Raw genomic sequence first — 17,987 nt, forward strand, 5'->3', positions numbered from 1 at the left:
TTGATAGCCATCACTGATAGCTTAGGGTCTGGTATGGATTTTAAGGGGAACTCCATGCAAAAAAAGGTGTGAGGTCCCTCTAAAAATCCATACCACAATCTTTATCTGATCATCCAAACTGGAAACCAGGGGTGAGCATGTGCCCCCCATCCTGAACTATACTAAGCTACACACTCTAAACATAGGGACCCCCCCTCATTAAAGCACCTTGTCCCCATGTTGATGAGAAAAAAGTCCTCTTTCCCACAACTCTTGCCTGGTGTTTGTGGGGGTCTGTGAGCAGGGGGCTTATGAGAATCAGGAAGATCCATTTAATAATACTGGGTCCCCAGATACCACCCCCCTACCTGAATGAATATGAGGGACATAAGTGACATAAATGTGCTCGTTAATAAAAAAAAGTTGTAACCTAGCTTTTTTTTTATTAACAAAAAAAAAAAATGCCCAAAAAGTCTCTTTGTGAAATTTTCCCTTTACTTCTCTTGTGTAATCACAATGCCCCCCCACCTGCCAACTTTCCATCAGAAAAACCCAGACACATATGACTGATCTCAATAGTAACACATTCTGAATGGCAGCTCTATGAGCTGTCAAAAGCTATATTATTATTATTATTATTATTATTATAATATAGGATTTACAGTTTGTGCAGTGCTTTACAGTATAAGGTAGACAGTACAATTACAATACATTTCAGTACAGAAAGAATAGGAGGGCCCTGCTCATGGAGCTTACAATCTAAAGAATAAGGTAAGGGGCAGGAATAGTGGTGACATCATTGAACAAATATGGATATGGCCTATTTGGTCAATGCCTTTGCAAAAATGTGGTCAATAGCAGTATCACCTTTGCTTAAAAGGAGCGAGGATTTCCCATAACATGAAAGCTGTCATTTATAGAAGTGGTAGAAATAACACTTCTATATATGATACACAGCTCCCACTGAAAAGGGAGTCAAATGGGTTAAAGTTCAGGTGTTCATCTACTCATCTCTAATTCTGGGTTACTATTGGTGATCAGTACAATTAGAAAGATTTCATCTCTCCTTAATGGGACACAGACAGCAGTATAAACTTGACAGTGGTTCTAACCCCTGCATCTGCCTTTATTTATGCTTTAAAAACATTTAAAAGAAAATTGTACATTAACAATTGAAAATGTTATGTAAAATAAACTTTCTATCCAAGTCATTTCAATTTTGTAATTTTTTTTTTATTACTATTCAGTTTACAGGCAGAAATGTATATTGCTTCCATGCAATCATGGCAGCAAAATATTGCACTGCAATAACATTCATTACTATAGTAATGAAAAAATGAATAGACATTCATTATAAATGGCACCCCAATGCTCCTAGCCAGAAGACCACAATGCGCAAACGTGAATCATCTGTGGGGTCTAGTTATTAGTATTTTTTTCTAGATTCACATATTTATCATCTAAGAACGAAATGAGAAAATATTGATAAATACACCCTTGTGTGTTGAGTCTCACCGCACTGCACTGAAACAATGCTGAAGATCATAAACCCCTTCCCGCCACTGTGTCCCAGTCCATTAAAAAGTTCTACACTGGGAGTTGGAGGTGGGCTCTCTGATCATGTGACCGTTGTAATTGACAGTCACAGTGGTCACATAATCAGAAAGCTCTGGGTCGCAATGCAAAGCAGTGTGCTTACACTGAAGCACAAACACAGCACACAGTTAACCCTTTGATCGCCCCTCATGTTAACCTCTTCCTGCCCACTACCATTAGTACAGTGTCAGTGCTTTTTTATTAGCACTGATCAATGTATTGGTGTCACTGCGGATGTCAGTGACACCAAGTCGATTCCCCCCAGTGTCAGAATGCCCACCGCAGTCCCTCTATAAATCGCTGATCGCCACCATTACTAGTAAAAAAAAAAACCCAGTATATATACTGCCATTTGTAAACGCTATAACTTTCACGCAAACCAATTAATTTACACATATTGGGATTTTATTAGCAAAGACATGTAGCAGAACACATTTTGGCCTAAATTTATGATGACATTTTATTCATTTTTTTTATTGGACATGTTTAATAGCAAAAAGTCAAAAATATTGTTTTTTTTCTCAAAATTGTCAGTCCTTTTTTTTTCATAGCGCAAAAAATAAATGCACAGGGGATCAAATACCACCAAAAGAAAGTTCTATTTGTGGGAAAAAAACGTAAATTTAATTTGGGTGCAGCATCGCATGACCGGGCAATTGTCTGTTAAATTAACAGTGTCACACAGCGCCACAATGCAAAAAAATTGCCTGGTCAGGAAGGGGGGTGAATCCTCAGGAAGACAAGTGGTTAATGAACAAAGTGAAACAGAGTAAACATTTACTTTGTAAAGAATACCCAATAATATTAAAAAAGTGTTTTTAAAAAAAGCAAGATTTTTTGCTTACACATGAATGGATGATTACATTTAGTAACACTTCACCCATTCACTAAGCTGAGTAAACTTTTTCTTTGCAAAGTGAACATTTTCTGGTAAATGAACCCTATTATATCATTTACCCAACACAGAAACACTGCTGTAATTACATTATGGATTTATGACAAAATATACTGTGAGGATCCAACGTTTATGACATCATGCAAGCTTAGTCCAGAAATGGCCTGCTTTACTCCCAGAACTGACTGCCATCTTTTAGGTGCTGCTTGTTTTTAATATACAGTATGTAAGTACCTTGAATTATATTAATAAAATCTGTTTAGATGGTTTTACACTATGTGGTACTTCTTGGTGTTTTGTTTCATGAGTATAATTAGGAACTGGAGGGTGACCAGTTCACCTGAGTGGGATGACTACTGTACCTTTTGATAGGAGACCATTTGCACCAAATGCTTTTTGATTTCTCTAATATATAATATATACATCTGGTAACTATGTTTAATGTGCGAAAAGTAATCACTGCTCAAGGTTGGTCTCCACCTGTATCACCTCCACAGCACACTAGCAGATGCTAGCTCTGCTCGGTACAGGCATGGGAGTGAAGAAAAATCCAGTTGGCTGCACATCAGATATAATCACCTTTATTTGGACACATTCAAAATAAAAACTCTACAATGTACAAAAGAGGGAACATAGCATAGTATGTTCTCTCTTTTGAACATGAGTGAGTGTCTATTTTGAATATGTTGAAATAAAGGTGATTTTATAAAATGTGAGGCCAATCAGATTTTTCTTCTTTACTAAGCATGTTTAATGTGCCATGTGGTGGAGCTACACTGTGGTGACGTGCTTTATGGCTTTTGAAGAGTTGAACATTCATTTGTTGTATGCATTGGAAGGATATACTATAGACAAATAGTATCACATTCTTTTGTGAATAGTGGACTTTCATTGCGGACGTATATTTGTTGGGATTTTTCTTTTTTGTATTGGGGTCTATTATGTATATTGCAGTCTTTTGTTCCTTTATCTCTCTGTTATCTCTTTATTTTTTCTGTTTAATAATTTATTATTAATATTAATACATCTTTTTATAATTTGTTACTATACAAGTTTCTATCACCTCAACACTTTGTTTATGTGAATTGTTTAAACATTGATATCTATTGCTGTGCTAGCACAGTGTTTCTTAACCTTTTTTCAGTCAAGGCACCCTTTAAAATAATGGACAGTCCCGAGGCACTCTTTAAAATTATGAACAGTTTTGAGGCACCCTATTCTAAAATGGGATGCATCAAGACTGTCCATAATTTTAAAAGGGCACCCCATTCTAAAATGTTAAAAACTATTCTAATAGCTTTATATAATGCAGCAACATCCACACATATAGGAAACCCAACATTAGAAGTTATTTATTCTTCCAAAGCAAATACACTTTTGCACACCGGTAAAGACTAGTATTCCAGGGTTTCTCTTCTCTCTCAGTTTTTCTCCTATCACTGAGCTAATGTGACCCCAGCACTGACGGAGAGGGGAAGGGGAGGATCAAACTAGGGTGCTGTGCAGGCAGCTGACATTCTCCTTATCAATTGATGATGTCATTGGTTGTCAGGACATCAGCGGCTAGAAAGCTGTAATGGTGCACAATGAAAACCTGTGGCTTTGTGTAACTAAAAGACAGGCTTGTTCCACCTGCTGGCCTGCATTCAAGTTTTGGCCAATGTTTAGACATTTTGTCAAGGCATGCCTGAAGAAACCTCAAGGCACCCTGGTTGAGAAAGGCTATGCTAGCAGCTCAAATTTATTTTCACCTATCAGCTCAATTACATTTCTATTTTCCATAAATACTTTATACATTGCCAGCAAAATAGGTAGACAATTCCATTTAATTTCTTCTTTGGTAGGAGGTGAGGCTGGGGTTGGGGGGGGTCCACGAATGGGCCAAGGAGGGCTTTTAGAAGTGTAGCGATATCTCTTTTTGGAATGTTAGTGAATCCTCCTTGGTCATATTTTCAAGACTTTGCAAGTAAACTAAAAAGAATTAGGTGTAGTGTGGAACTCAAACCAAGCAAACCAAATTCTATTGAACAAAATTCATCCAAGTCATTAAAGGGATTCAAAGAATATCATTTCATTTATTAGAATTTAGTCGTTGTGAGGTTTTTTTTTGGATTTAAAGAGAGCACTTTTTCTTTTTAAAAAACCTAAAATGAATGCATCTAATAAATGTGTCAGTTGACAAGTAATTGAAAAGAAAGATCTGATATTTTGATCTGTGTAAACTTGCCCTTCACACAACCATATTCATGTCTTCCTCTTTATACTGTTTACGTTGTCATCTAGGCATCTGATAGAAATCTGGTAAAAAAATTAAAAAAAAGTCTGCAGTACTTCCAACAAAGAACAAAATGTCTAGATTGGCATTTTTAATTGCTTAGATATTTCGACTTCTGCAATTTTGTTCCATCTGTCTGTATTTCTTATCACACCTGACAAGCCAGGCTTTTATTGCAGAGCTGCCAGGCTTCATTATTTGTTATGGAATCTGACAGCTTTGAGGTTAAAGAGTAGACTTAATAACAGTTTAACACTTAGCACACTGCTAATTAAGCAGTGGAAAGTCCAGTAGCTAATGAGAGCTTAAAACAAATGATGCATTTTTATGCCAGTCACGTTGTTGTATTGCAGAGCAACTGCAAAACAAGAATGTCAGAGTTTACATTTGATTGAGTAGGAGGCGTTTTGATTGAGTGTTATTTGGATAGCAGCTGTTCTCATCGTTGTGAGATATTGAACTAGTTGTTTCCAAATGCAGTCAGCAATAAGGCTTTCCCATGTGCTTACGGTAAGACCATCTACACAGTATTTCATAGAAATGTTTGCTTTGACAGCAATGCAGAAAAGCTCACTCTCATGAATATTGTAGGGCTTTTTTTCACACTTAACATTTTCCCTTGACTGATTTTTGACATTTTAACTGTAATTATCAGATTTACAACTTTACTACTGTGTTAAAGTTTTAAATATTAAAAGCAGACAACCAAAAATATCATAAAGCCGTTACAAAAAGTATTCATTTGCACAGTAACTATTTAATAGCCAGTTTTGTATTATTTAGTACAGGGCTTTTTTTCCTCAGAGAATAGGTGCAGGAACTCCCCACTTGTGAGTCACTTTTTGTTTCTGCCCCCTACCCACCTCCAAGCATCATTACATCGTTACATAGTTAGTCTGGCTGAAAAAAGACAAAAGTCCAGTTCAACCACAGAAAAAAAAAAGTTATAATCTTATACCCACAGTCGATCCAGAGGAAAGGCAAAAAAAAAACAAAACAGCAAAGCATGATCCAATTGGCTCCTGCTGGGAAAATATTTCCTTCCTGATCCCCCAAGAGGCAATCAGTTATTCCACGGATCAACTTTACCTATAAATTCTTATTACTATTATTATTATACAGGATTTATATAGCGCCAACAGTTTGCTCAGCGCTGTACATTATAATGGGAGACAGTACACGAGACAGCACAGTAAGAATACAATACACGAGGGGTTTGAGGGCCCTGCTCCCTGGAGCTTACAATCTAGGAGGGAGGGGAGAGTGGTACAGGAGGAAATAGCTGTGGGGGATGGAGTGGTGGGAAGAGCGGAGAAGATCGGCAGTTAGGTGAGGGCAGGGTAGGCTTCTCTGAAGAGATGGGTTTTCAGAGTGCACCTAAAGGTGAGGAGGGTAGGTGACAGTCTGATGGATTGGGGTAGTGAGTTCCAGAGGATGGGGGAAGCCCTGGAGAAATCCTGGAGACAGGAATGGGAGGAGGATACCAGGGAACTAGAGAGTAGGAGGTCTTGTGAGAAGCGGAGAGTGTGTTTTGGGTGGTAGATGGATATGAGGTCGGTGATGTAGTTTGGGGCAGTGTTATGAACAGCTTTGTACGTCAATGTTAATAATTTGAATTTTATGCGTTGGGCAATCGGAAGCCAGTGGAGGGATTGTCAGAGGGAGGTGACGGATACGGAGCGGTTAGTAAGGTGGATGAGTCGAAAATGTTAGTATCCAGTTCTATTCTATGTATCGTCCCTTGGTTCCACCCCCTACCGTCCTCCGCAGTACCAATATAGAGCCAGGTGTCATTCTGTGGTATAGGAATTTGTATGGAATTTGTTAATAACAAGAAAAGCAGTAAGTCTAGGTTCACACCTATGCAGGTTGCATTTGAAGTATGCATTGCAGTTTGCGTTTTTGCACTTGCGGTTTTAACACATTTTGCTGCTTGTTGATTATTTTTTTAATTTGTCTTGTTGCTAGGCAGATTTAAAACAAAAAACGCATTGAAAGTGCATCATAAATGTGGCAAAAACACAATACGTGCTTTTCTGCAGCATTCCAAATGAAGTCTATAGAACCAAAAACGCAATGTTTTGCATTAAAAAAAAGTCCCTGACCCTTTCCAAAAAACACCCTGGGTGAAAACGCGGAGATATGAACCTGTCCCATAGGAAATCAAGTTAAATGGAATGTACTGGTTTTTTTGGCAAAACGTAGCAGAAAACGCTTAGGTGTGAACCTAGGGTAAATTAGATCCCCAGCAACAATAGAGCCCTGGAAAAAATACCACCCTAGCAACTGATCCCCAACAGCAAGCAACAACAGTAGATCCCTTCCACCAACAATACATCACCCACCATAGACTGCCACACAAAAATAGATCCCCTCCAGTGACAATAGATTCCCCAACAGCCAGCATCAATAAACCTCCCAGCACCCCTTTCATTACATACATTCAATGATGGAAGTGCCAAAACTGCATTCCGCCATGTTCCCGCTGAAAAAAAAATGCCCTGATTTAGTATAGTTTAAAGCGGTAATAAACCCTAAAGCAAACATTTATTGAATTGCAGCTAGTTCTTAAATGTAATGGGTGCTTTAGTTTTTGTTTTGTTTTCTTTCCTTTATTTTCACCTGGTGATTCTTCCAGTAAGTCTGTTGTTTTTCAACAGAACACACTGTTCTGCAAATATAGCAGCTTAGAGTGTTGAGACAAACCATTTATTATTGACAGGTGACTTACAATGATTAGCTTTTATTTATTCATGAAAAAACTTTATCTCAAAAGGAACAAAAACAATTTTTTAAAACTTATTATAAAGTATTAGCTGGAGTTCAGAATCAATGTGTTAGTGCATTTAAATCTGTTAGTGTATCTAACCCCTTCCCCCTAGATTGATAACGCTGCTGTCCAAAGGTGCCCCCTGTGCTCCTTCATCCAGAGTGGAGGCACTTTAATACAAGAGGTGTGTTACTGTCCAGATAACAAGGTGAAAACTGAGGAGAACAAAAAGTGTTACATTTCTGGTTTAGGGTCTAATACTGATTTAAAGCGGTAGTAAAGCCTGTAGTTAAACTTGTAGCTACAGGTAAGTTTACAGTCAAGCCTACCTTGTAGGTACAATGAATGTTCATATGAATTTTCACATTGGCAATAGCCGATGATGCCACCCACAAATGCGCAGTGACGCTTTGCATTTGGTGGCATACAGTATGCTGTGCAATGCAGAGTGCTGTGCCACAGCCATGGCCCCCGCGCACATGCTGGGGAGTGATGTCATCGAGACCATTCAAACAGTTGAGTCCGTAAACCCAGAAGGAAGACCGGGTATAGATGGAAGTGCTGGGGGAGCCGTGACAGTGCTGTGCTGAAGGGCTCCGTTTGCAGGTAAGTCTGTTATAATGTACTAGTATGTGGTGCATACTAGAAAATGATGTCAAAAATCTGCAAGGGACCCATTTATTTATTTTTTTTTACTACAGCTTTAAACTCATATTAAACTCTCTGTGTTTTGGTCAGTTTTTTTGCTTAACTCATTGAGCACAATAAAATAAACATTTGCTCAAACTATTTGTTAAAACTCTTACCCCAGACGCTTACAACCTTCAATGCTCATGTTCTGCTTCCCTAAACTTCTGGTCTTCATAAGAAAAAGTGGTAGCAGTGGATAGTACAGTCTGAAGCCAGTCTGTAAGTCTGAAGAAGGGAGTGGGTAGGAGGAGGGAGGAGCAGGGGAGTGCTTTCCCATCCTAGGCTACTGGCTGTGTGTTTCTATTGATGCACAACGTGTAGGGAGACATAATGCTAGCCCCCGCTTGCACAGGTGGTTCTATAGGATGCTGCATAAGAAAGGAGCCACCCTGAGAATGTGCTTAGAAAACTGTGTTTTTATTATTACTAATAATAAACTACTGTCAATAGCATTCTTATTATTACATTTGCTTAACATTTTCAGAAACTTTGGCTTTTATGGAAAAACATTTAGTTTCTTTGACAATTAGCTAGAAGGCTTGTGTAATGAGCATCAATGGTTTAAAAAAAAAAACATATTTGTACAATCACACTGCTGAAAGAAAATTATAATAGTTATAATGGTATATACTCAGAAAGTTGCAGTGATGAAAATGTTACCTTTTATTAACCATTTACCCCCCCCCCCCCCTTCCTGACCAGGCCATTTTTTATGGTGTTCTGTGTGTGTTTTACATTGTGTGCGGTTTTACTTGGGAGACATACAAAGCAGCATGTTCATGCTGACAGCAGAAAGACCTGTGCTGTTTACATACAGGTCTCTACCCTGTCAGCTTTGCCAATGATCACGGAGTGCCAGCCGGACATCCCTACCTGGAAATTCAAATCACATATATACATGATTTTGCGCAGCCATGCTGCCATGTAGCAGTACTTCTCCTTTAGGGCAAATGGCAAGAGGTTAAATAGTATTTTCATGTATTTCTATTGATATGTGATATGATGTAAACGTAAAGCAGAACTAAACCCTACTATCCTTTTCAGTCAAGGAAACTGCCATCTTGGCCTTTTTCATCTGCAACTGACACACTGCTGCACATGTGATCAATTATGTCATCAGCCATTCATTGGTTTGTCAGTTTGGTTGAGAACTCCCTCCTCATTGGCCTACCTCATCGTAGGCTATCCCCCCTTCAGTCGATCATGAATGCTGCTGCCAGACTCATACACCTTACTTACCGTTCCATATCTGCCACCCCTCTCTGCCAATCTCTCCACTGGTTTCCCATTGCCCAACGGATACAATTCAAAACATTAACAATAACATATAAAGCCATTTATAACACTGCCCCAAATTACATCACCAATCTTGTCTCCAAATATCACCCAAACTGTCCTCTTTGCTCCTCACACAACCTCCTGCTCTCTAGCTCCCTTGTCTCCTCCTTCCATGCTCGTCTCCATGACTTCTCCAGAGCCTCCCCCATCTTCTGGAACTCTCTACCCCAATTTATCAGACTATCGCTTACTATGCTCCCTTTTAGGCAATCTCTGAAAACCTCTCTCTTCAGGGAAGCCTATCCTGTCCTCAGCTAATAATGGAATCTTCTATTCCTCCTACCAGTCCATCCCCCCACAGTTATTACCTTTTGTACCACTAGCCCCTCCCTCTTAGATTGTAAGCTCCAAGGAGCAGGGCTCTCCTGTCCCTCTTGTATTGAACTGTATTGTTGCAGTAGAGTCTCTCATTATATTGTAAAGCGCTGAGCATAATGTTGGCTCTATAGAAATCCTGTATAATAATATAAGCAAAATGTTACAGTTAGCATTCCAGGAATGTAACAGTTTTTTTTAAACCATTAAATCAATGGGTTTAGTTCCACTTTAGACCTCATTCACACCATATGTGCAGAAAAACTGGGGGAAGCTGACGCTCAGATTTCACTTGTAGAGGCATCAGTTTACATCAGTTTTCAAGCGCGTTTCAATGAGTTTTATGCACATTGCAGATTCCTGCACAGAAAAAATCTGACCAGGATACTAGTGATGTGGTGTGATCAGGACACATAGAGGACAATTGATTTTGATGTGCCCTTGCAGAACACGTACAGAAAAACTGACGTCTCTGCACCATGGTGTGAACAAGCCCTAACGGCAATTCTTGTTTAGCTGTAAGTTGATATCTTATATGTGAGTGTTTAACCTGAACCTCAACCTTACCTTCAGTCTTACACAACTGTTGGCTCCTCTTATGTACTGAAAATGTTTAATCTGATTTCACTGCAAACTGTGAGCATTGCACAGTGTGCATAAGAACCCAAATAATTTCATGGCTGCAGAATGTTCAGCATCATCTAGCTATTTCCCCCCTATGTTGACTGTCCTGCGCCCCCCCTTCATTCATGAGGACTGAGCATCAGATGCAAGTCTGCATGACAATGAATAAAGAACATGAGCAATTTCCTTGTGAAGACAAATAAGAGTGCAAACTACCAAATGCAATAATACTTCTGTGCTAAGGTATGCCAGCGATCTGTTTGGGAAAATTCTCTATAGACTCCAGGCATCTCCAGTACGTAAACCCAGGTCATGGTCTTCTAAAAACCACTTGTCTTGCTGCCCTCTTCACACTGCGGAATCAGTGAACAATATCCACACAAGAAGGTGCACCAGCCTTGTGCATTAACTAAGACACAATTTATTTAAAGTTTGAAAGTAATATCCTCACAAGCAATGCAGAGCGTGAAGCCCATAGCAAATTTTAAACAGAAAGGATACCGCTTCTCCAGCAGGACCAGGCAGATGTCCCAGAGTTCTGCAGATGCCAGTGTGTTTTTAGGGTGTCCTCACTTCATCAGAGCCCTCAGAGGAAACAATTGAAATGCATTTTCTCAAGTATATCACAATAAACTTAACCACTTGCCTACAGGGCACTTATATCCCCTTCCTGCCCAGGCCAGTTTTCAGCGCTGTCTCATTTTGAATGACAATTGCGTGGTCATACAACTGTGTACCCATGTGAAATTTTTTTGAGACAGATAGAGCTTTCATTTGGTGGATTTTTTAATTTTTTGCTGAACAAACCAAAAACAACTGAAAATTTAGAAAAACAAATGTTTCTGTTATAACATTTTGTAAATAAGTGATTTTCTCCTTAACTGATGTGCACTAATGAGCCTGCAGTTATGGGCACTGATAGGTGGAACTGATGAGGAGACACTGGTAGGTGGCACTGTTGGGCATTGACAGGCATCACTGATGGGCACTGAAAGGCAGCGCTCATATATGGCACTGATAGGTGGCACTGATGGGCACTGATAGGCAGCATTGACTGGCACTGATAGGTGGCACTGATTGGCAGCACTGATAGGCGGCACTGACTGACACTGATAGGTGGCACTGAAAGGCAGCTCAGATGGGACACAGCACACCACCGATCGCTGCGCTGCGTGCCCCCGGGTGCGTGCACACGCAGTTAGAGTGGGAGAACGTCATATGATGTCCTCCCAGAATGAGAGAACCGCCTTGCACCCGTCATTTCCTTATATGGCGGGCAGGAGGCGGTTAAATAACTTGAATTAAACTGTGCCTTGGTCAATGTACAAGACATGCGTACAAAAAAGAATGCATTTACAGCAGAACTCCAGTCAAATATGAAAAATACCAGTTAATGCAGTTATGTATTCACTAAAATTATAAAGCTTTAGGTCAAATCCTTGTAATCCCCTGCACAGCACACCTAGCCAATTCGGGTTCAGCTGAAATATGTGTTGCAGTCTAATATATATATATATATATATATATATATATATAAATACTATTTATTGTTTTCCAACACATGCTAACAGAAGGGAAGAGCATGTGAATAACCCATTATTGTACTGCAGCTTCTTAATTATCCAAACAAAAGTCTGTGTGGTGTGTCATGGACCAAGGTATGCTGTTAAAGTGCAGGCTCAGGACCTGCCTATGCTATCTGGCAAGGAAATGTTTTACTTGCCAAGAGATTTTGAATTCTATTCAGCCTATTTTGTGATGCGCATTTCTCCCATATATTTTTTCATTGTTTATCTAGCTGTCTGCCTGGAGTTCAGCATTAAAACAAAACTACAATGATTTTGGGACAGTTGTATTTGACATTTTTATATATATATAAATAGGCATTAATAATATTTAGTCAAAAGTGAAGTTTTATACTTGTTTTTAACTATGTACTTTTTATTATGAATGGTTGTTTAACATATTAATACAGTTTTTCTTTCTGACAAAAAAAAAAGAAAAAAAGTGTGCCAACACATTGAATAGCCAACCAATTAACTCCAAAAGCTTCTCACTATCAATTATATCAGTAGTACTGCATGCCAAAAATATGTTTGCTGCTGTCTGATCAATTTAGTGTCATACCATCCTCTGAACAGGTGTATGGCTGAACATGGAGTATTATAATAGTCATCACCAACAGAAAAGAAAATAGTTTTAAGATAAAATTTCACACTCAATTTTCAGGTGGGTGAATTCAGGCTTATTGCAATCTAGTCATTCATAGTCTTCCATTTTAATGAGTGGGAACAGTTAAAGTGATACTAAATGTTCAGGTTATTTTAGAAATAAGAAACATGTTATACTTTCTTTCTGTGTACAATGGTTTTGAATAGAACAGCCCCGATCCTCATCTTCCTGGGTACCCCACTGGCACACTTCGCTCATTCCCCACTTCTGAGTGCCTCCAGAGCAAGCTGCTTATGGCACTCGTGCATGCTCAGTCCCGAGCCGTGTCTGTGTTTCTATAAAAAACACACAGAGTGTGGCTCGGCTCTGCCCCGATCTCTTCTCACTGGCTGTGACTGACATCAGAGGGGGCCAATGGCTTCTGCTGCTGTGTCTCAGCCAATGAGAAGGGAGAGACCCAGGAGAGCCACTGCTCTTGTGCACTTTGCTTGATTGAGCTCAGGTAGGTATTAGGAGTGACTGAGGGGATAGTTGCACACTGAAGGTTTTTTCCTGTAGGAAAGTGTGTTATACGTCCAATTTTTAAGCATCTGGTCATCTTATAGCTTAATGGATTTAATGAAGATAACTAATCTCTAGGCAAACATCTAGAGACAGATTACAAAGTCATTCTACTTATGGTGTGGTGATTTTTATATTTCTATGAAAATCATGTAGAAACACCATAGAAAATATTTTAAAACAACTTTTAGAATAGCTATCATTGATTTTTGTAAGGATTATAATAACTTTATGTTTTTCTTTCATTTAGGTGTTCCTCGGCTGATTTAAACCAACCCCTGGACAATTCTAGAAATATGCAACTGCATTCAAAAGATACACAGTCTTATTTTAATAAAATGACTCAAAAGGACTGCGTCAGCTTTTCGACATCTAGGGCCAGTTCCATACCAATCATACCTTCGGTGGGGCTAGATGATGCCTGCATACAAATGCAGAATGCTGCTGAAGTGCCGGGCATCAAACTGTGCAAAAACTCCTATTCTACTGAACTCGTGAAGGTGAACATTGTACCTAGCAACTGTCTTATAGCAGAACAAAAGGAGGTAAAAATTTTGCTTGAAACTGTACAAGAGCAGATACGAATTCTGACTGATGCCAGAAGAAGATCAGAGGACTTGGAATTGGCCAACATAGAGACCGAGGAAAGTGCCAGTGAAAACACAGCATTCCTCCCCCTGAGCCCAAAAGCAAAAACTGAACAGGAGGCACAGTTTGTCTTAAGAAATGAAATGCATAGGGACTCAACACTCCATGTGTGATTTTGGGAATGGACCTTTCTGTCTGATGCTTAGCCTAAAAGAATAAAAGGAAAACAAAAAGAGATGAGAGGATATAAATTATTTATATGCATTAATTTAAGAGCATCTACATAGAAGAAACCAAATAGTCTATCGCCCTCATATCATAGTGTTTTCTAAACAAAATATTTTTTTAAAGGAAAGAAAAGTTCAAGGAGAGGCAAAGCATACACTGGGCACACTGATGTGTTAAATGATATATTATGTTGATTTCTTACCCCTGCTGAATGCTGGTGGTTACATGGGTGCACTGATGTGAAATGCTTCAACCTTAACGGTGCAAAGAGGTTTAAGCAACCACCGGGTGTACTAGGATCTTTTCACTCAAAGGGCCAAAAGCATCATCATTCAGAAACCATAATTGTATTTTGTTATATGATTTTATTGACAATGAAGTAAAATGCCACAAATATCCCAATGAAACAATTACAACAATCATGTGCGTTCAGTGTTCATGTTGTGTTATTTTCTGTGTTTGGTAATGAGTGTTTCTTAACATTCACATGTGCCAAAATACAAGTTTGCCTATTTAACAAAATAGACGAGTAACCTTGACCAGAATCTTCCAACGTTTCTAGAGAAAGGAAACTCTCCTCACTTTGGATATTTCTGGAAAACAGTTTTGTGTCTTAATACCTTATTAAAGCTGTGTTCCAGGCAGAAGAAAGCACAATTTAATAATCTATGCATTGACTGAAGAAGTACTCTTTGTAGTTGTAACGATGACTAATATAGGTACCTGAATATGTCCTGTTTATACAGCTCACTACACATCTCACACCAGCAGTGAAACAAGAATCTGGGTTCAGACTCAAAAAGAGAAGACCAGCACTAATAACCAACCAGGCATTATTACTTTGCATGGTTCTGTTAGCCTAACACTGTGAACATGCTTACAGACTGGGACAGCAAAGATATGGGAAGGCCATATATCTTAAAGTGATTGTAAAGTATGTGTATAATATATATATATATATTTTTGCTTTAAAAGAAAATGTTATACTTACCTGCTCAGTCCCTTATCTCCTCTTCTGCAACCCCCTGTTAGAGCTCTCTGCTCCTCCTTCCTCTGGGTGCCCCCTTAGCAAGCTGTCCATAGACACAAACAGCACTGATAAGCCATGCCCCCACTGCCTCCTCAAAGGGGTTTGACTGACAGCAGCAGGAGTGCTACTGCAGCCAGTGTTGGTGTCAGGTCGGAGAAAGGATCCAGGTAAGTGTTTAGTGATATGGGCAAGGACAAGTAGTGAGGAGTTTTAAGAATGCATTAAAGTGCAGCCTTAGTCATTAAATTAAGATCACTTCTAGCTGGACCCTTTTGCAGGTATAGCTATGTAAAACATGAAAAATAAGTGCCTATTCTGTTTAACACCTTGACGCCAAGCGCACGCAAATATGCGGCCTCTCAGCATCTGGGCTTTGACGCTGAGCGGCCGCATATTTGCATGCCATTAAAAAATACATACAGTTGCAAGAAAAAGTATGTGAACCCCTTGGGATTATGTGGAGTTTTGCATGAATTGGGCATAAAATGTGCTCTGAACGTCATCTAAGTCACAACAATAGAAGAACACAGTCTGCTGAACATAATACTACACAAACATTAGATGTTGCCATGGTTTAATTGCACATAACATGTAAACATTCACAGTGCAGGGAGGAAAAAGTATGTGAACCTTTGGACTTAATAACTGGTTGACCCTCCTTTGGCAGCAATAACCTCAACCAAACGTTTCCTGTAGTTGCAGATCAGACCTGCACAACGATCTGGAGTAATTTTGGACCACTCCTCTTCACAAAACTGTTTCAGTGTAGCAATATTCTTGGGATGTCTGGTGTGAATCGCTCTCTTAAGGTCATGCCACAGCATTTCAATCGGGTTGAGGTCAGGACTCTGACTGGGCCACTCCAGAAGGCGTATTCTGTGCTGTTGCAGCCATTGTTCTGTTGAATTACTTGTATGCTTTGGGTCATTGTCCTGTTGCATCACCCATCCTCTGCGGAGCTTCAGTTGGTGGACAGATGGTCATACGTTTTCCTGAAAAATGTCTTGATAAACTCTGGAATTCATTTTCCCATCAATGACAACAATCTGTCCAGGCCCTGAGGCAGCAAAGCAGCCCCAAACCATGATGCTCCCTCCGCCATGTTTTACAGTGGGGATGAGGTTTTGATGTTGGTGTGCTGTGCCTTTTTTTCTCCACACATAGTGTTGTGTGTTCTTCCCAAACAACTCAATCTTGGTTTCATCTGTCCACAGTATATTTTGCCAGTAGTGCTGTGGAACATCCAGGTGCTCTTTTGCAAACTTCAAACGTGCTGCAATATTCTTTTTGGACAGCAATGGCTTCCTCCGTGGTGTCCTCCCATGTACTCCATTCTTGTTTAATGTTTTCCTTATTGTAGATGTGTTAACAAAAATGTTAGCATGTGCCAGAGATTTCTGTAGGTCTTTAGCTGACACTCTGGGATTCTTCTTTACCTCATGCAGCATTCTGCGCTGTGCTCTTGCAGTCATTTTTACAGGACGACTACACCTAGGGAGAGTAGCAACAGTGCTAAACTTTCTCCATTTGTAGACAGTCTGTCTTACCGTGGACACATGAACATCAAGGCTTTTGGAGATACTTTTGTAACCCTTTCCAGCTTCATGCAAGTCAACAATTCTTTTTCGTAGGTCTTCTGAGAGCTCTTTCTGCGAGGCATGGTTCACATCAGACAGTGCTTCTTGAAACCAGTAAACCCAAAACAGGTGTGTGTTTTTTAAGGGCAGGATAGCTGTCAGCAACACATCCAATATCACCACACTGATTGGAGTCAAGGTTGGCTCACTCCTGGCTCCAATTAGCTCTGGGGGAAGTCATTAAGCTAGGGACTCACATACTTTTTCCTCCCTGCACTGTGAATGTTTACATGTTATGTGCAATTAAACCATGGCAACATCTAATGTTTGTGTAGTATTATGTTCAGCAGACTGTGTTCTTCTAATGTTGTGACTTAGATGACGTTCAGAGCACATTTTATGCCCAATTCATGCAAAACTCCACGTAATCCCAAGGGGTTCACATACTTTTTCTTGCAACTGTATGTGCTGAGAGCGCTCTCCCAGCACATATGTCCGTGACTCACGGAAAGGTGTCAATCTCCCCTTTCAATCGGGACCTTTTCCGATCACGTGACCGCTGTGACGGTGAATCACAGCGGTCACCTGACCCTAAAACCCCACCAGCCTCCCGGCTTCTGAAACTGTTAAAGGGCCGGGAGGCGCCGATGCTAAGAGGTTAAATTCCAGTGATACACTATCTCATCCTGCTCTGCACATGCTCAGTTTTTCTCTTTAGGCTGCTAACAGCCTAAAGATTTACTGCCACTCAAGAGCTCTAGGCTCAAGGGCCTTAGCAAAATGGCAGCCTTCGGCAAAAAGAAACAGGAACAATTCTGGAGGCAATTAACAGCACACACTCATTTTTTTGTAGCAGAGTTATTAATGAAGAATGTATGCTCCTTGCTAAAGAACACTCAAGGTTATTTACTAAAAAATCATGGTGCAAAATCTAGTGCAGCTCTGCACAGAAACCAATCATCTTCCAAGTTTTATTGTCAAAACTTAATTGAACAAGCTGAAGTTAGTAGCTGATTAGATACTATGCACAGCTGCATCAAATCCTGAGTGCATCAGGTTTAGTAAATTTACCCCACTATTTCCTATCAAGTTGTTTTTTTTTTAATTCAGAATGTCTTTAACCACATTAAAGTGGAACTACATTGCATTTTAGCACCACTAACTAAAAACACTGTTTAAAGGATAAGTTCACCGTTGAGAACATGTTGCATGTTCCACCCGTTTTTTGGGTGGGGCATGTAACATTTTCCCAATGCTGCAGCTGCTGCCCTCTAGCCCCCCCCTCCCCTCTGTTACAGAAGTTCAGAGAGAAATTCCCCCCATACTGTCAGATTTTATAACAGTGCGGC

At 39.8% G+C, this 17,987-nt stretch overlaps 1 protein-coding gene across 2 annotated transcripts in view; it reads left to right on the forward strand.

Annotated features, from left to right (window-relative positions):
- NRG3 (neuregulin 3) overlaps window positions 1-14,451 on the forward strand; it is a 1,067,906-nt gene extending 1,053,455 nt beyond the window's left edge. For both annotated transcript variants that reach the window (XM_089683345.1, XM_089683344.1), the window contains exon 9: window positions 13,466-14,451. In XM_089683345.1, coding sequence (XP_089539471.1) covers window positions 13,466-13,976 — 511 coding nt within the window. In that variant the 3' untranslated portion in view covers window positions 13,977-14,451. The remainder of the gene's footprint in view (window positions 1-13,465) is intronic.
- Window positions 14,452-17,987: the final 3,536 nt, after the last annotated feature.

This window comes from Staurois parvus, unplaced genomic scaffold (genome assembly GCF_062004578.1).
Source record: "Staurois parvus isolate SC_StPar_1 unplaced genomic scaffold, SC_StPar_1.0 ptg000306l, whole genome shotgun sequence".
Lineage (NCBI taxonomy): Eukaryota > Metazoa > Chordata > Amphibia > Anura > Ranidae > Staurois > Staurois parvus.